Here is a 20,020-nt window from a genome sequence, read left to right as displayed (position 1 = left end):
AGACTCCATGTAAATAAACAGTCATTTAAGCATCATAAAACACACTACATTAAAAGTCGACAGAAACCAAATAAAGCTATTAAAAGCTGTTTTTGGTCTTCTCTACACTTTTCCAACCATCACAACTCTAGTGTTGGTTGAAATAAACACATAGGTTACCGATTTACATGTGAAAATATGTTGGCTCTATTCACGCTAAAAGTACTATTTTTTGAATGGAGTCTGGTGTGTTTAGCGCTAGCTACTTAATAGCTGTTTCTGGTAAACATAAAGGTCTAAAATAGGTTTTAAAAAGGTCTATCTCTGAAGGGTTAAGACAATTAATGATTCAATGTTAAAACAGGCTCACGTCGCTGAACCCACCAGACTCCATGTAAATAATCAGTACTTTAAGCATCGTAAAACATACTTCATTCAAAGTCGACAGAAAACAAATAAAGCTATGAAAAGCCGTTTTTAGGCTTCTCTACACTTTTCCCACCATCAAAACTCTAGTGTTCGTTGAAATAAAAACATAGTTTACCGTTTTACATGTGAAAATATATGTTGTCTCTATGCTCGCTAAAAGTACTATTTTTTAAATGGAGTCTGGTGTGTTTAGCGCTAGCTACTTCATAGCTGTTTCTGGTAAACAGAAAGGTCTTAAATAGGTTTTAAAAAGGTATAGCTCTAAAAGGTTAAGACAATTAACACTTCACCATTAAATCAACACTGTATGTATTTAAAATTTAAGCAAATTATATATATATTGAATTGCTGTGGCTTGTGTCGCTAAACCCACCAGACTCCATATAAATAATCAGTACTTTAAGCATCCTAAATCCATCAAACTCGTATTTTTTTCTCTCTCTCTCTCTGTGACAGTGTGACATATGTATCTACTTAGCTAGTGTTATTGAGATGTGCACCAAGTAGTAGGCACACTGTAAAAATTTCTTCCGGAATTTTCTAGTTATTATTATTCCGCCTGTTTTTTGTCCCACTAAGGCTCACGAAGCGTTGCCAACACGCGCGCACACACATGACATCATCACGTGGGTAACGCTCGGGAATGGTGTGCTATGTGTTTTCTAAGAGATTTGCCGCACGGTTTTCACGAAATCTGCAAAAAAACGCGCAAAATTGTCCCATATACTTGAATGGGAAATCGTCGGGAAATCGCTTAACATCGCTCAAAACAAGCCGTATTTGGGACCATGCTGTATCGCCTTTAAAAAAAACAAAAAACTTTTAATGTAGAAAAAAAATTTAAAGTTTAAACCGAAGACAAGACTTTGGCCTTTATTGGGCTGAATGGGCATTCGGATATCAAGCACGGTTTCTACGAAATCACAGTTTACGTATCGTCGTCTTTTCAGACCGTTTCAGATTTTCCCGTGTGTGTATGGGGCCGGAATGTTGAGAGTTAGAGTGGGAGTCAGAATGGGGAGCTGAAGTACGATTCTCAGAAATCTTTCCAAACAAAATGTTCTCTCCCGTACAGTTTTCACTCAACATGCATCATAGTTGTTTAAAATGTAGGAAATCTTATCCCGGTCGCAGACATGTGACTATGGAATCCATCGGACCTTTACTTTTTGTTACTTTCAAACCAAATGCCAATAGAAACTCTAAAAAAAAATGAAGCTGCAGTACTTTTTCAGACCGGTTGAGATTTTCCAATGTGTTTGTATGGGGAGAGAATGCGGAGAGGTAGAGGGTGAAACTGCATTATGATTATCTGAAAGTTTTCCAAACAAATTGCTCTCTCCCATACAGTTTTCACTCTTCATACATCATTGTTGGTCAAAATGTAGGACATTTTGTGACGGTCGCAGACATGTAACTATGGAATCCACTGGATGCAAACTTTTTGCTGTAGACACACCAACTGCCGATAGAAACTGAAAAAAGTACCTGAAGGATGCAGATGGTTCTCTGTTTGTTACCTGCTCTGTGTCCCATATATTTCATACCACAAACATAAAAACCACATCAATGCGTTCGCCATAGTTTTATCTTTCTGGTGATCATAATATTTTGCCGTTTGGACCCACGGTTTTTGAATTACAGAAGAAACCTAAGAGGATTAATTATCATTAATACATGTATATGTTTGACCCATGGAAGACACTTTCTCCCCCTCCCTACCCCTGCACTGTGGAAATCACCATAGCAACAAGTTCTGACACACACACACATTCTATCATGGAGACTTCTGGAAGGAAGGGAGGGGGGGAGGAAGGAAGGGAGAGAGGGAGGGAGGGAGAGAGAGGGAGGGAAGAAGAGAGGAAGGGAGGAAGGGAAGGAGGTAGAGAGAGGTAGGGAGGGAGAGAGAGGGAGAGAGATGGAGGGAAAGAGGGAGAGAGAGGGAGATAGAGGGAGGGAGGGAGATGGAGGGAAAGAGAGAGGGAGAGGGAGAGAGGGAAGGAGAGAGAGGGAGAGAGGGAGGGAGGGAAGGAGGGAAAGCCAGAGGGAGAGAGAGGAGAGAAGGAGGGAGAGAGAGGAAGAGAGAGGGAGGGAGGAAGGGAGAGAGGAAGGGAGGAAGGGAAAGAGGGAGAGAGAGGAAGGGAGAGAGAGGGAGGGAGGAAGGGAAGGAGAGGGAGGGAAGGAGGGGGAGAGAGGGAGGGAGGGAGAGAGAGGGAGGGAGGGAGAGAGAGGAAGGGAGGGAGGGAAGGAAGGAGGGAAAGAGAGAGGGAGAGAGCGGGAAGGAGGGAGAGAGAGGAAATGAGAGGGAGAGTTAAAGGGAGAGAGAGGGAGAGAGACGGAGGGAGGGAGAGAGAAGGAGTGAGGGAGGGAGAAGAGAGGGAAGGAGGGGGAGAGAGAGGGTACATACACACAAAAACACACACACAGAGATCTCCACCAATCAGATACATTGCTGTTATGCTAAGGATTGTGGGTAGTGTAGTACTTCAACACACAAAAATTTAAGCAAATTATATATATTGAATTGCTGAGGCTTGTGTTGCTAAACCCACCAGACTCAATGTAAATAACTCTCTCTCTCTCTCACACACACAGTGTGACATATGTATCTACTTAGCTAGTGTTATTCGGATGTGCACCAAGTAGTAGGCACACTGTAAAATTTTCTTCCGGAATTTGAATTGAATGTTAAACAAAATATTGATCAAAACGGAGTACCGTATTTTCCGGACTATAAGTCGCACTTTTTTTCCTACTTTGGCTGGTCCTGCGACTTATAGTCTGGTGCGATTTATATCTCAAAATATATATAATTTAACATGTTTTTACATGAAAACATTGCCGTCTACAGCCGCGAGAGGGCGCTCTAGGCTTGTGACAACTAGAACACTCCCCCTAAAGACAACTGAGAAAGAAAAGAGATAACAAACTGCAGGTAGTAAAATATGCAGCCGAAAACGGTAATCGAGCAGCAGAAAGAGAGTTTGAAATGAGGGAGAAACTTATGAGGGAGACTGGCGAAAAGGTGACTCTTACTGCAATGAAGAAAACAAAGAAAGCTAATCGGCTAATCGCGGGCTGAAAGCGAGACGGCCAGAGCTGGAGGAACGAGTCGGGAGGGGCTCGTTCAGGGTGCAGTTACGTCTCCACGCCTTTTAATACCTCCATGCTCCACGCCCTGCTAGCTAGTTGTTCTGTGTGCTATTGTATAGTTCAATAACTGTTAATGTGTTACGTTAACATACCGGACACCTACCGTATTCAGCGTATTATTCTGTGTGCTATTGTGTAGTTGAATAACACTTGTATTTATAATCTAAATAAATGCGACTTATAGTCCGGTGCGACCTATATATGTTTTTTTTCTCTTCATGATGCATTTTTTGACTGATGCGACTTATACTCCGGAGCGACTTATAGTCCGAAAAATACGGTAGTTTTACATACTTAGTGTCTGGAGTGGGACTTGGTTGTTATACACCCTTCTTGTGGGATTTTTGGCTTAATTATAAAACACACAATTCAGCTTCATGACAAAATCAACAATCTTTATTAAACACTTTCAATATCTGCATTTGCAGGGACAATTGACCGACAGGGCATTGTAGTGCCTAAGTCTTTATTTACTCAAAGTGACTCAATTGATATTGGATATAAAAAAAATAACATTTATATTTCATCAAAACATGTACAAGTTGTGTGCCGAGTCCTGATGATATGACCTGGAGCTACTCTACAGACACAGAGCACACAGCTGACTGGACAGTATATCTGGATATGCAAGCTTTAATGCTCTGAAAATCATCATCAGGGACCTGCAGAAACAAAAACTTGAGCAAACAGTCAGTTTCTCTGCACCGTCTTGTCTTTTGATGACATTACAAACAGGTTTAGTTGTGCCTCTGGGTAACAGGGAGAGTGGATTGTCTGAATGCACACTAAACTGCCAGAGGCCAAAGAAAAAGCTTGCCCCAACTGTGTTCTACAGTGACAACAAATGTCATGTTGAATGTGTACTAGTGCAGTTTGTAGTGCAGACTGGTTTTAGTGTGGCAGTCTCCTTGGACTGATGATCCCAGGTAAGAGCCAAGGAGGGAGGCCTGCTTCCACTGCACAACACTGAAGAGGATGATGGAGGGACAGGATGAGGGCAGGGAACAAATATACAACACATTCATCTACTTCTGCTGCTTTCACAGCTGCAGGCAGTGCATCAACATACAGTGTCTCTGTCAGACCTTCTATCTTTTGCCACATCTTTTGTGCTAGTTTTTCTGATCACATTTCTCATACAGCCTCTATAGGATTTTGGTTTCCATCTGGCCTGAAGAGACTGCACAAGACTGTTCAAACTTTCAAACATACAAGTAAGTGATGGTTAAAGTGCCCATATTATGAAAAAAACATTTTCTGGGATTTGGGGTGTTATTTTGGTGCTTCCACACACATACAAACTTTGAAAAAAATCCATCCATGCTGTTTTGAGTGAGATACGGTTTCTGAATGTGTCCTGCCTTCAGTCTCCGGGTGAGCTGCTCAAAATCGGCTCAGATTGTGACGTCACAATCCAAAAACGAGCTGGCTAACCACAACCGTTAGCTCGTAGCGTTAGCGTTAGCATGCTACCTCGTTCTCAATAGCAAAGCACTGCTACAACACACACAAGTTCACCATAATCTACAAAAGAACTACTTACATGTGCACCCTCATTTAGAAGTCTCCCAGCTAATCCTGCCTTGTAACTGACCAAAGTTGGAGAAACAGGCTTTCTTTTACTGTCTCTAGAGTTAGCTAGCTGACATGCTCTACATCTGAGCTACTGCACATGTGCGAGTGCAATCAAAGATAGTACAGAAGAAGAAGAAAAGAGGTCTCACTCTGTAGCTAAAACAGAAACCAGGTGAAGACGATCTGCAGCAGTGAGAGAGAGCTGTACAGTACAACAAAAATATGGTGTTTTTTTGAAAATTAAACCATGTAAACCTATTCTGGTACAACCTTAAAATACAGTTATGAACCTGAAAATGAGCATAATATGGGCGCTTTAAAAATGTTGGTGGTTAGAAATTGAATATTTAAAAACCATAAAAAGGTGTAAGTGCTGTCAGTTAAATGCGTTATTAATGGCTTTAACGCAAAACCCATTTTAACGGCGTACATTTTTTTATTGCGAGATTAACAATCTTTTTGGCCTAGCAAACTTTGTCGTTCTTTTCCACATGCTGTTGCAACACCTAGTAACGTTATAAAAACTACAACACCACACCAGATCTAGCTAGACCGCAAATAAAATAGGCAAACACTTGTTTGGGCTTGCGAGCCGGCCAAAGAGTACTAGGCTAACGTTACGTTTTGAGTGGAAAGCGAGCGCGAGACACCGAAATGGATGCCAATAAGATTCTGAATGGAAAGTTTATTTTAAAAAGTTGCCAAATGGTTCCATTGACAAGACCAAAGTGATCTGTGCGTTTTGTCGTTGTGAACTGAGCTATCATCGCAGCACGTCCAATCTGAAATACCACTTGATGGCCAAGCACACAGCTAATGGGAATTCTCCACCCCCTTGTCAAAGCCAGGCGACAAAAGCAAGCCAATCCACTTTTCCATGTTGATAAGAGCATTAAAATGAGAAAAAAATAATGGAACAAAAAGAAATCAAGGGACATTTATAAGAGATAAAAATGTGCGATTAATTTCGAGTTAACTATGACATTAATGCATTTAATCGCGATGAAATATTTTAATCGTTTGACAGCACTAGTGGTACTACTTTACAGTAGCCAAACAATAATTGGAAATTGCATTCTGAATGCAGACAGAAGAATTGCTCTATTAGCACCAGACAGTAGCGATTATACTGAAGTGTGAACGTCTCCTCCAGCAGGCGGCTGCTGGATTTATCAACTAACTCAGTGAACTCCAGCTAAACCTATTCTCAACACATGATTATTGACATGCTGTCAGAAAAGCAGCTGGGAAATGAACAGCCCACCTGACTGAGACTCGTCACAACACTTTCTCCTGAGACACTTTGGCAGCACCAATTGCTAGGCATTTCTCCAATGAGTGATCTAGAGCTGCAACTAACGATTATCGTCATCGTGGATTCATGTGTGGATTTTTTCTGGATGAATGGATTAGATGGTTGGTCCCTAAAATGTCAGAAAATGCTGAAACATATCCATCAGTGTTTCCCAAAGCCCAAGATGACATCCTCAAATGTCTTGTTTTGTCCACGACTCAAAGATATTCAGTTTACGGTCACAGAGGAGTGAAGAAACTAGAAAATATTCACATTGAACGAGCTGACATCACACAAGTTTGACTTTTTTTCATAAAGAATGACTTAAATTGATTAATCGTTTATCAGAGTTGGTCATTTATGTAACAGTTGATAATTAATCAATTAATCTTTGCAGCTCTATATGAAGCTGCCAATCAGATTATTTACTCATTAATCCTAGTGCCTGTGTGCAAATCCAGATTGCTCAGGCCAATTTTAATCAACCACCCGACCCCGACCGAGGATTATAGCCAACTACATTGCTGAGAATGGCAACAAAAAGGTAAATTCAGAGCCCTGTAGTCTACATCCACAACGTTCCCCTTCTGTGATTGCTCCGGTGCCGCCAGAAATGCCACCGGATATCACTCTTTCGGTCCTCACTTAAATATCCACCTGTTGGTCCCAGGAACTCACTACATTGACATGTATCAATATTACTGAGGCTCCAAACTATACAGCATTCAAAACATTTTTTTGAGTAGCATTTTACAGATTTTTTATTTTTTTTTTAAGATTATTTTTTGGGGCATTTTAGGCCTTTAATTATAGGACAGCTGAAGAAGTGAAAGGGGAGAGAGAGGGGGAATGACATGCAGCAAAGGGCCGCATGTCGGAATCGAACCCGGGTCCACTGCGTCGAGGTGTAAACCTCTACACATGGCCGCCCGCTCTACCAACTGAGCTATCTGGGCGCCCGGAATTTACTGATTTATTGTCGAAGTTCTGGTTCATGAACACGGCTGCACACACGTGGAAAAAATGCCATTAAATGTCAAATCTGTATACATTTTAAACCCTAGAAAATAATTATGTTCAAGTAGGCTACTTGAATTAAACAAAACAATTATATTAAATACAATTAATTGGATCATAATATAGTCCAATAAAATATATTACAGTGCATAATGAGCACTTTTACTTTTGGTACTTTAAGTATATTTTGATAATACTTTTGTACTATTACATAGGGAAGATGTTGAATGCAGGACTTGTAACGGACAAGACATTTGTAACTCTACAACACTGTTTTTTCTAAATTTTACTGCAATACATAATCTGAGTAAGTCTTCCGCCTCTGGAAATCACCAACAACAGTCGTGCATGAATACCTGCAGAACACAGAGTTTATTTGCAGCTCTGCTACAGTAGCAGATAACCTTTGACGTTACCTGCCGGTCACATCATCTCTAAACAGTCCGCTCACAGTGAAGTCCTGCATGGATCAATAGGTGTTATAGTCCGTCGGCTGCTCGCTTTGTTTGTTATAAGACACACACCGAGCAGATTAATGCGCTCACAGAGCCAATCTTTGCAGATGTTACCGCTCGGTGTTTGGCTAGCTAATAAGCCATTAGCCTGTTAGCTTGAGCTTTGTCTGAAGGCGCTGAGCGGCCAGCCAAGGTCCGACAAACACCGACACATTCCGCATATCCTCCACTCAGTTTAACCGCTAACCTGCCGGTACCGGTCAGAGAGGCATGTTTCCTTTGTGTCTCGGTCCTCCGGTGCATCCAGCGACGGGCTGCGGTCAGTTTTTAATTAGCCTACATTAGTAACAGTTAATTTTGTTACGGTATGAACTTAATCCTAGAAAAGGCAAAACATATAAGACCTTTGTAACAAAATCCAAGACTTTGTTTACCAAATGCAAGGCTTTATTAATAATAATAATAATAATATAAATAATATTTCTCCAAAGTTGACAGGTAGGCTACGTAAATTAATTCATTTCACCTTTCTACATCAAATCAGTTTACCTTTGCAAGCACCGTCCTCCCTTGGGGAAACACAGATATATGGGGGAAACCAACCAAACTAAACGGGAATGAGGGAGGAATAACTTGCATCTGATGCTTTTGTTTTACCATCAGTACATCCCCCCCGATATCCCCGCTTGACATTAGAGAAAGGAACCCGACGTTGTGATTGGTCAAACTCTTTAGTTTTTTTTCCAGCATGCTTGTGGCTGCTACGCTGTTTTAGCCATAGGTTTTATCCACCTACTACCATCAACGAGTGAACTCAGAGCAGTTACCTGATTTTCGCACAGTTTAAAGTGACAAATCGTATCACCGTATTTTGATGTCAAAATGCGTATCTACAACGCAAAATGCGTACAGGTTGGCAGGTCTGCGTTCAGTAAGAGCGACCATGCGGCCATCTTGTTGAGGTCAAAGTATGTAACCAAACTATGACGCATGCGCCCAGTGACATGTGAGGTCAGGTAATGGTCAAACCAATCAGAGGCCGCCCTACAGTCTGCACTACACGACTCAGTCTGCAGCACGTTTCAGGACAACACTGTTGACGTAACGGATGACATCCATGGATTCACTCAGTCTGTGGTAGATTCATTGTTAAAACAATAAAGCAGCTGTACCCAGAACTACAGTTCAATTATTCCACAGCCCCAAACCATGGATTACCAAAACCATCAAGGAGGCCATAAACAAACACATGCATGCACGCACGCACGCGGCCTGCAAATTAGTTTCTGTGTCCCATTCATTGTCCCAATGCGCACTAATCCAAATTTGGCTGCAGAGTAGAGGCGAAGGAGAGTACAGACATTAATCGGTGCTGCTCCTGGCAAATAAAGGGGGGTGTTTGGTGAAAAACAACACCAAAAACCCACCTTTTTGGTTTTCTAAAGGTTATTCTGTTGTTGTGTCAACATAGGAATGTGCAGAATAGGTATTCAGGAAAAATCCAAGCAGGAGAGATGACGGAATAATTCAATTTTTTAAGTCCCAATGTTAAATGGCTGAGGCTCTGGCTGTTTTAGTGGTAGTGATTATGACCTGTGATCCAGAAACTTTAGTTTACTTTACTTTTTGAAACCCAATATTAACCTGCTGAGACTGAGCAGAGTTTTTGGCCATGTCTGTGTAACTGTGTTTCTGTGAGGACAGAAAGCTTTTAGAGTCTGACAATAGTGGTGATTTATATTTATCCATTAGTGTAAGCATGGCCTATTAAAAATAACAGGCAGTAGACTTTAAGGCTTGACATACAGGCTTAAAAATATAAATGATGGACATACTTTACTGTAGTTCTAAAAGGCCGGCACTATTGACTCAGAGGATATGAACTACTCTGTAGAGAGAGGTTCTGTGGAAGAGAACAGAGAAGGTAGACACTAACTTCTTGAGAGCAGTGATGAGGTACATGCTCTTGGGCATCAGCAGGAAGACCTGGTCTGTGAGCACAGCATTGATGATCTTCTTGGCTACATAGTCTGGATCCAGGATTGGCAGCAGTCTTGGCCACCTGAAGAACACAAGAAAAAAGATTCAGAGAAAAAACTACGACTGCTAACAGCACTGAACCACTCACCAACTGTTGCGTTCCCCGTTTGCACTGCGAGAGATGACTTGTGGCTCGGAATATCCCTTTAAAATGTAATGTCTGAACCATATGTGGAAGTTTACGGATTTTTCTCAGTGGAATATTCTTTGGTTTTGTTTGATTGTTTACTCAGGTACACAGGATGCAGATGTAACCACCTAACAATAAAGCACAGAATCTCCATTTGTGTGTGTGTGTGTGTGTGTGTGTGTGTGTGTGTGTGTGTGTGTGTGTGTGTGTGTGTGTGTGTGTGTGTGTCTCTTCACACTTGGCGGGTACATTGCCCAATGACGTGCTGTGTCAAATTTGGTGCAATTTCGCCAGACGGGAAGGCGACGGGAACTAGAGACGTTCAGAAAGAGGGTCACTGTTGAGCTCTATTAAATATAAGGACTAAGGGCCCTATTTTAACAATCCAAGCGCACGGCAGGACGTCATAGGTGTGTTTTTGGCGTAACATGCAATACTGCAGTCGGCAGCGGCGAAACAAGCTACAATGTAAGTTAATAGGGCAATTGTGCAGCTTGTATTTACCTTCACAAAAGTGCTCGTTTTGCCACTGACAGGCTCAGATTAATATTCTAAGTGTCTGACAACTTATGGGAAGGATTTCTAAGTAGGTTCTGTTAAAGAGTAAGATCCTTTTTTTAAACATAAAAAACATTCGCAAAATTGCATTCGCTAAACCTACCAGATTCCATGTAAATCAACAGTAATTTTAGCACCGTAAAATACACTTAACATAAAACTAAGAAAAGGCGTTTTGGGTCGTCTTTCCACTTTTGCAACCATCACAACTAGTTTTGGTTGAAATAAACACATGGTTTACAGATTTACATCCATCCATCCAAACCGGGGGAGCAGCTCAACAGGGGACCCCAAACTTGGTTAACCAGCTCCGACTGGGGATTCGAGCGTTCCCAGGCCAGGTTGGAGATATAATCCCTCCAAATAGCTATTGGAACACCTCCCTAGGGAGGAATCTGGTTTACAGATTTACATGTGAAAATATATTGGCTCTATACACGCTAAAAGAATTGCTTTTTTTTTTTTTTTTTTTTTTTTTTTAATGGAGTCTGGTAGGTTTACCGCTAGCGACGTCAGAGCTGTTTCTGTTTAAATAGAAAGGTCTCAAAGGAGGTTTTAAAGGTCTAACTCTGAAGGGATCCTTTCCATAATGTTGTCAGACAATTAGAATATTAATCTGAGCCTGTCAGTGACAAAACAGCACTTTTGTTAAGGTAAATACAAGCTGGACAATTGTCCAATTAACTTAACATTGTAGCTTGTTTCACCGCTGCCGACTGCAGCAACCTCGCTTAATACTGGACCAATGTCAAAGATTGTACAGAGTACAGATGTGAAAAGTAGAAAGTGACAGGTCAGGGGTTTGGTGCTGGTGTAAAGCATGTGTTGTGGTGCCTTCAGGGGGCTGTTGGATGGATGAAGGCAGGGAGACAGAAAAAGGGATGGACACAAGTCTCAAAACACCTTTAAAAGCTAACCCCAGGACATCTGGAAGTGTACCACAATGACCCTGCATATTTGTGTGTGTGTGTGTGTGTGTGTGTGTGTGTGTGTGTGTGTGTGTGTGTGTGTGTGTGTGTGTGTGTGTGTGTGTATAAAAAAAGAAAGTCACTCTTATTCCAATGTCTACCAATTTACGTGTCACAACAGAGACCTCGGGCTTATAAGTTGTTAGAGCTAGATAAAGTTTGTGTTTTGTATGACACAAAAGTAGGAAGAAATAGACAATTCATACATCAAACAGCAGGTCACTAATCTTTAACACTTCTTTCTCTTGTAGCCGTTTTTGGTCTAACAACTCCTGAGGGAAACATCGGTCCCTTTAGCTGCTAAATGCTCCACTATGTTTACCAGCTAGACTCCGACTTTGTCTGTCTGCTGAGCAAGTAGTGTACAGTGGCTATTTAAAGCGGTTTCCACTGATGCTGCTGGAAACCACTGCGTTGAGAGCAGTGAGACTTGACCGAAACACTACACATGTGGGCTGTTAAACCAAAACAATGAGCTGAAAGAGGTTGAAAAGCTCTGTGGTTCTGAGGGCTATGCCTTTGCTCAAATTTTGCTCGGTCACAGAAGGCTTGTATCATGTGGATGCACTATAGCTTTAAGAGCTTTATATAAAAAAGACCTGAGTTAGTCATGTTGCTAGTCCACTCTGTAGAGCAGGGGTGTCAAACTCAACTTCACTAAGGGCCACACTTGGAAATAAGAATTCCATCATGGGCCAGAGACTACAGTTTGGCTACCAGGGTAACGATAAAGTGTGTGTGTTGGGACTAAAGAAAATGTGCACGCAGACCTGACCATATCAGTAATGTAAAGCCACAGTCAACATGTTTTATTAGTCTTATTAGTAACACAAATGTGCAATAGAGATGGAGCGCATTGCGTCATACTTGGAAAAGCCACGCCCACAGAGGGGAAAACAACTTAACACAGAAAAATGCCCAAAAGCTTGTATGTGGGTACTACCAACACTGTAAAGAACCTAGAACTTAGGTTTTTATAAGCTGTCGAACCGAAAAACTGAGCCTTCATAAAGACAAAAGTGGATACAGACCTGAGGAATCAGCAGGAATAATGAAAAGGGGAGAGAGAGGGGGAATGACATGCAGCAAAGAGCCGCAGGTCGGAGTCGAACCCGGGCCCGCTGCGTTGAGGAGTAAACCTCTATATATGGGCTCCTGATCTACCAACTGAGCTATCTGGGCGCCCATAACGTTTCATTTTCTATTCATCTTGGTTCCAGTTTTGTCCCTTGGAGGTCCCTAGCTTTCAGGGCTGTCATTACAAATAAAGACCCTGACACACCAAGCCGACGGCAGAGAACCAGCGGCGACAAAGGCCGACTGTGGCGTCACCTCACGTCGGCCCATGTCGCCTTTGTCTTGGCCAAAAAAATTGCACTGGAACACAATGCAGAGACTACAGCCTCCGGCCACGTACCACTTACATTCTGCACCTGCGTGAGAGGAAATAACTCTCCATGCCAGCAGGCGGCGGTAATGTATTTGTCACTTAAAGAAAATAAATAAGAATAAATAAAAGGGAAATCGGATACAAACTTTTGCTATGGCACCTACAGAGGTGTACGCTCAGTTTTAAAGTAAAGGAACATTCAAATGTAATTTTTTGCCAGCTCTGTGTATTGACTTGATCAGATGAAGATAAAAAAAAATGAGAAGAGACTTCTGTGTCGTTTGTTTGCTTTCCTCATACTACCATTTTTCTTCTTGTGTACCAATTCTCTTATGCCGTACAGACAATCAGCTGGATGCCTTTGACAGATGCCGACGGACAGTGATCAATGAAAGCCGACGCGTCCAACCTTCACATAAAAGTAGGATTCTCACATCTCCTCTATACTCCTCTGCCATGACAGGTCAGTCAATCTCACAACCACCTAGCACTGTGGCTTTCTGTATGGGCAGTTACACCCAGACAGAAACACACACAAACCCCTCAAGAAATCTAAGACAAGAACATCTATAGGAATCCATTACCTCTTGATGACACACTTGAATTAAAACAATCACAGAGAAAGGAAGAGATGAAGAAATCTGCATGATTAGTGACAAAGCATCGCTCCAATAAGTCGGGGAACCTCCCGCTCTCTCTCTGTGTGTGTGTGTGTGTGTGTGTGTGTGTGTGTGTGTGTGTCTCTCTCTATGAAATAGCTGATCAACCGTTCATCCAATCTACTTCACAATTGGTTTGCTGGGTACCCAATGAACTTGGGCTTTGGAATTTGGATCAGTTTGGACAGCATTGGATATTAATAAAGTGTAAATTAAACTAAATCACCAAACAATAAAGGTTGAGGTAAAAAGGTTGAGGGAAAAACAGCGCTGCTAAGAGGAAACTCAATAAACCGACACTAGATCAAATAGACCGTACTCCTTCCTTCTCACTCTATGCTCATCATGGGTCCAGTTGTTTAAGTGTGCTGCTCACTTATAAAAATAATAACATTAACGTTGGCAATTGAAATGAACACCCCTGCTGAAGTGTTAAGCGTCTGGTATCCTCGAGTGCGACAACGTGCGTGGCACGCACTATGAGCGTGCACAGAGACGTTTATGCTCAACATATTGTTCGTTGCAGTATTCTCCAAAACACCAGAGGGCGTACAGACAAAATCATCTGTAAATAAGCAAGAAGTAGTAGAGAAGAAGAAACCGGACGTAAAGGAAAGCAGGCTGCCTGGCAACAGTAGTAAACACATCCATGTAACATGGACCACGTTAAGCAATGAATCTGCAACATTCTCTGGTAAATGTAGTAGTACAATGTCTTTCTCTGATCTAGAAGTACACTGTAAGTCAGTAGTAGGCTATACAGCGGGGTTACATATTAAGTGCTTTGGGGTCCTTCTGTAAGTCATTTTGGGGTAAAATGGTTCTGGAGAAAGCTACACAACAAGCCAAGCAATCAGCCCGTTCCAAACAGGCACATTTTGAACGGGCAATGTACTTGTTTTATACAAAAAGAAGAAGACAAGAGAAAAGAAATAAATAGGAGGACAGCGAGATCAGAGGGGAGAACATAATTGTGTGATTGGTTCATTTAAGCCGAAGAGAGGTAGCCTGAGGCGATAATAGACAATCATTTGAAGCCATCAGAGCGATCAAAGAGAGCATTATTGACTTTGTGATCAAAAACGTTTCATCATTATAGTTTATGGCATCGTCTGAGATGTGATTAGAGATGCTGCCTGAACAACTCTCAGTAGAAATAATTCCACTGGTGACTACAGGGTGCCAATACGCCCAACCACAACTGTGTGTGAATACACTACAATACTCTAACAATCCTTAATAATGCACTTTATTTATCCAGCAGTTTTCAAAACAAAGTTGCAAAGTGTTTTCCATAATTAAAATAGGAAGTTCAAAAGGAAACAACTACCGCAAAGTAATACGCATTATGATAAACGGCTGCATCATCAACAGAGATGGTCGCTACTATATAAATTACAATATTTTGATATAGCTAAGTGATGACTTAAACATTATACTAATGGATGTGGATATGTCTGTAAATATACGTATGGCTGCCTGAAGCTCAATGTTGGGCTCTTGGGTCCAAACCGCAGTCTGTCATGGTGCATTCACTGGTCATGTTCCCTAAACATCACAGTTTGGGGATTTGCATTACGTCTAGTGAGAAAAGTGCTAACTTTGACATGAATTAATGGCTTGGAATCAAAGGGCTGTCTGGTGAGGGTTATCCGCAGAGTTTAACAGAGGGTGAAAATGGACATCTTTGGATGCCTTTTACTGCAGATGCTATTTTTTCTAGCATGATTGCTGGCACGGGTCTCGTGGACCCGGGGTGATTTCACAAGTGTGTATCTACCCTGTCAGTGCAACGCCAACTTCTTCACATGCAATAGAAAACAAAGACCTTATTGGAGAGAGAGTGTGAGTTTGCACGTGCAGATGAAAAGTGTTAAACAGCTGCATTAACGAGTATGCCTCTACCCTGCCAAATATACCAACAGTTGGCATTCACCTATCTGTACTGTATTTTGAGTGACTCAACAGCTAAATAAAAAGGTTTATAAAAGCAACAGAGGTATGATGCGATCTGTAGTGTGATTACACCGTATAGAGTAGAGGACTAAAAGACACGTCTGACTGTTTAAGCTTCTTGTTTTTAACATACAACTGTAACTTGGTTAACCCATTTAACCTCAGCTTTATTCATAAAAAATAGAAGGCAATAACATAAAAAAAAAAAAAGACATGTTGGGGCTCCTTAGAAGCTTTGTGCTGGGGAGAGACGTGTATTATGGGCTTATGGTGTTGTAATTTATACATATTTTTATTTGGTTTATGGTTTCTTGTCTATTTTGATACCATTATGTTGAATGGTTTTGAATATTGTAGTCACTGTGTCATCTTTTCTTGATTTTTGTCTGGGTGTGGTGATGACAAAGCGGGATGTGTTCATGTTTTGAGTTGTAGGTTGTGTATTTTGTACAAAAAAAAAAACAACTGAAAAATGTTGTGTTTGTACATCACAAAAACAAAGCTTGCATGCTGCACATTTTCATGTTCAGACTGTGGTGGCGAGTACCCAGTTTTTTTGCTACAGTTTGTTGACAGATTAAAACAGCAGACTGGACAAGCTGGTCAAAAAGGTCAGCTTAACATTGGGCAGGAGACTGGACTCATTAAGAAATGTGGTGGAGGGTCATAATGGGTAATGACAACCACCCTATCCAAAACATCCTGGCTGCACCGTTTTTTATAGAAAGTGTTACCAAAATAAGAATTTTTGTTCTGCTCATCTGTTCCTCAACAACTACACATTGCCCTTTTTTGGACACAACAGCGCTGCACAAAGAGTTACATTTTGTTTTGTTCAGGCAGTATGGGGAAGATGGTTAAGAGCTGCGAGCACACAAGTCAGCCGTGCGCCACGGAGTGCAAGGTTTCTACTCCGCTCCGATCACCAACAGCTATTTGCTGTCAGCGCAGCCGATCACCAACAGCACTTAATATGCAAACAGCCTACTACTGACTTACAGTGTACTTCTACTTCAGAGGAAAACATTGTACTACATTTACCTGACAGAGAACGTTGCAGATTCAGTGAGTGAGTGAGTTTTGCTTGTCTACTGCACTCTGTGTGTGTGTGTGTGTGTGTGTGTGTGTGTGTGTGGAGAGAGAGAGAGACAGAGGGGGCGGAAGAAAAGGTGGAAGGCAATGCAAATAGAGTTTTATTACATTTTAGTGTTGTCCTTTTTGTCAATGATACATGTTGATATCGCCACCGTCAGCGTTTAAAAGGCAGCAGTGCTGTCTCGCCTTTTCATTATCATCGTTAACGACTTTAACACTTCAGCAAAGGTGTTCATTTCCAAACAGGCTTAGTGGCTTGCCGGTTAACGTTGAAGTATAGATTTGATTCGCGGGGGTATTTTGTGAGCAACTTAATACGATATAGTGTCTGTCTGGCTTTTGTTTGATATCTAGTGTCAGCAAAATGGCTTTTTATTGAGTTTCCTCTTAGTGAAAGGCCCTGAGGGAATTTAAGCCAGGCTTTAATTGTTGAGGGTAGACACAGAAGAGCCAGCATTATGGTAGCGCCTTTTTCCCCCCCTAGTTCTTGTCAGCTATCCGTCAAGCTCTAGGAAAGTGAAGGGAAAGTTAGCTTGGTATATCCAGCAAAGTGAAACACACACACACAGTACAAGTTTAAAAAAATATATATGTTTGGCATGTGATCTGTTTTCACCCTGCCCATCAAAGGATCAGAATCAAGAACCAAAAGAACTGGAATCCTACAGGATCCTAATGAGGGTGCGAAAAACATGACCACATCACCCCCATCCTCAAATCACTCCATTGAATACAAGGTTTTTTTTCCTCCTCCTCCTCCTCTCCCCCCCCCTTTCCTAGCACTTGTCCGTATTTGATATAACTTTGAGATTTGTTTAAATATAAAGTGTTACAAATAAAATGTATTATTTAATATAACTTTGAGATTTGTTTAATAAAATGTAATTAATTATTATTATTATTATTATTATTATTATTATTATTATTATTAATACTAATACTAATACTAATAATAATAATAATAATAATAATACCCAACTCCACTCCAAAACTGGGGTATGAAGCGAACCACAACTACTGTGTACTGTTACACCTGTACTACACTGGGATCTCTCCATGCAGATAATTTGGCTTTTATTTGTCTAGTTTTGGAGATATTCTGAGATTTCTGCCTCCACCCCAGTACAATATGACAAAAAAAAATATTCTACAAAATGCAACAAACATAGCTTATTGAGACTTGTGCTTTGTACTTTGAGCATTAATAATATAAACATGCACCACTTGCAGGTCTGTTAAAATGAAAAACAGTCAACTTACTTAGTTTGACATCCATTGAACATTCCAGTGTTGATGAAGTACGGACACACAATGGTGGTCTTGACGCCATCTTTCCCAGTTGCCAGCAGCTCCAGACCCACAGACTCTGCGAAACCTACTGCTGCAAACTTACTGGCACAGTAGTCTGCAGGGAGAAGAGGAGAAAAAAAAAAAAAAAAAACATGTGAAAGGATGATCAGGGATCCACAGAACGAGCCACCAACCAATCTGTCATACTACACAAGCGTCAACACTTATGTTATGTTATGTTTTATAAATGGAACTTTGTGACTATTCCAGAAGCTACATTTATGGACACGACAAAAGAGAAGAAAAAGGCCTACTCCTTTTCAGTTATTTTCAGGAATTTACTTACTCACTGATAAAAATGTATACTGTATATATATTTATAAATAAAGGAGCACCTTGTTCAATTGTATTTGTCTGTTCAAAAATATAAAGTTGAGCTAAAAAAAATTAAATAAAAAATAGGAGCCCAAAACGACATTCGGCGACATTAAACAACGGCTTGTTTATTGCTAAGGCCACAGAGTCAAAATGAAATGATTTATTAAAAATGTAATAATAATAACTTATAACAATAACTTATTTCACCGGTAAAGTCCTGTTAAACAACAAAAACAACCACTGAATGGGAAATGGGTATTTTACAACAACTATGAATGCAGCACGAGACTGGCGAGGCAAATTTCTGTGACAGGAGGGGCGGTTTTGAGCTGGAGTTCTTGTGAGAGCTGCGTTTGATGCGGCCACGTATCCTACAGGTCTGCGGTCTCAGAGGGTTAGGAGATTTATTTTATGCTTTGTGTTTTTACCACACTGTGCTAAGATCTAACACTTCACCCTGTATTACAAATGTATCAGTGAATTCTGGTAGGGTACTCGAGACGTGTAAATTTTGAAGATGGCTGAACTTTCAATCCTTTCTGTTAACATCAGGGGGCTAAATGGGCCGATCAAACGAGCTAAATTCCTGGACTATGAAGAAAATAGACATGGCGCTTATTCAAGAGCTCTGAAATTAAAACAAAACAAGTCCGGAGCAGCTATTAACAGCATCCGCACGGACCAAGGTATCTCAACAAATCCTAAGGAGATCACTGCCACTTTCCAATCCTTTTATTCAAAGTTGTATGAATGCTCCTGCAATCCAGATCCGACGCAGTGCCAAAAGTTCCTAAAAGAGCTAAACCTGCCTCTTCTTGACCCAGAGGAGGCAGAACAACTGGGTCAACCTATTACGTTAGAGGAACTCAAATCAGCGCTAAAAAACGCTAAAAAAGGGAAAACACCGGGGTTGGATGTAATTCCATCAGAACTCTTACTACAGTTATTTGACACACTAGGACCTATCATTTTACAAACTTTAACCTCGGCCATTGAAAGGGGCACCTTTCATCAACAAACCAAGACTGCACTAATTTCGGTCATACACAAAAAGGGCAAAGATCCTACGGAGTGTTCAATTACAAGCCCATCAGCCTCAATGGGACTGATATTAAGCTTTATTCCAAAGTCTTGGCACTACGCCTAGAACGCTTCATGGAGAAGCTAGTCCAGCCTGACCAATCAGGGTTTATACCAAAGCGTCAAGCTGCAGACAATATACACAGATTACTCCATGTAATAGAAGAAGCCAAAAACCTCACAACAACGGCAGCAGTTTTACCACTGGACGCGGAAAAGGCTTTTGACCGCCTACAATGGAACTACCTGTGGCAAGTAATAGAGACGCTTGGTTTGGGAGCCAAATTCATTGACATGGTACGTACTTTGTATGTGAATCCCACGGCCATAGTCTCAACCAATGGCCTGCATTCTCAGCCATTCCCCATCGCGCGGGGTTCGAGACAGGGATGCCCGCTATCTCCCATGCTATTTGCAATCTCTCTTGAACCGTTAGCCCAGGCCACAAGGCAAAATAAAATATGTCCAGATTAAATCCAATAACAACTCAATATCGTTATTTGCAGATGATACTTTACTGTACATATCTGACCTTGAGGACTCTGTTCCAAACATTCTTAAGATCTTCAACGAA

The 20,020-nt window shown here is 41.2% G+C and overlaps 1 protein-coding gene across 4 annotated transcripts in view; it reads right to left on the bottom strand.

The window, feature by feature from the left end:
- The window catches only part of LOC114565674 (epidermal retinol dehydrogenase 2), a 76,355-nt gene that overhangs the window by 36,686 nt on the left and 19,649 nt on the right, over positions 1 to 20,020 (bottom strand). For 3 of the 4 annotated variants that reach the window (XM_028593863.1, XM_028593864.1, XM_028593862.1), the window contains exons 5-7: positions 17,959 to 18,103; positions 9,839 to 9,964; positions 3,936 to 4,527 (exon numbers count right to left, since the gene is read on the bottom strand). In XM_028593863.1, the coding sequence (XP_028449664.1) occupies positions 4,425 to 4,527; positions 9,839 to 9,964; positions 17,959 to 18,103 (374 nt within the window). In that variant the 3' untranslated portion in view covers positions 3,936 to 4,424. Of the gene's footprint in view, positions 1 to 3,935; positions 4,528 to 9,838; positions 9,965 to 17,958; positions 18,104 to 20,020 lie in introns of those variants that run through there. The other variant, XM_028593865.1, reaches the window with a different exon arrangement.

The sequence above is a fragment of the Perca flavescens genome, chromosome 12, assembly GCF_004354835.1.
Source record: "Perca flavescens isolate YP-PL-M2 chromosome 12, PFLA_1.0, whole genome shotgun sequence".
In the NCBI taxonomy this organism is placed as follows: Eukaryota; Metazoa; Chordata; class Actinopteri; order Perciformes; family Percidae; genus Perca; species Perca flavescens.
The sequence above is the reverse complement of the archived record's forward strand: the minus strand, read 5'-3'. Positions and strand labels throughout refer to the sequence as shown.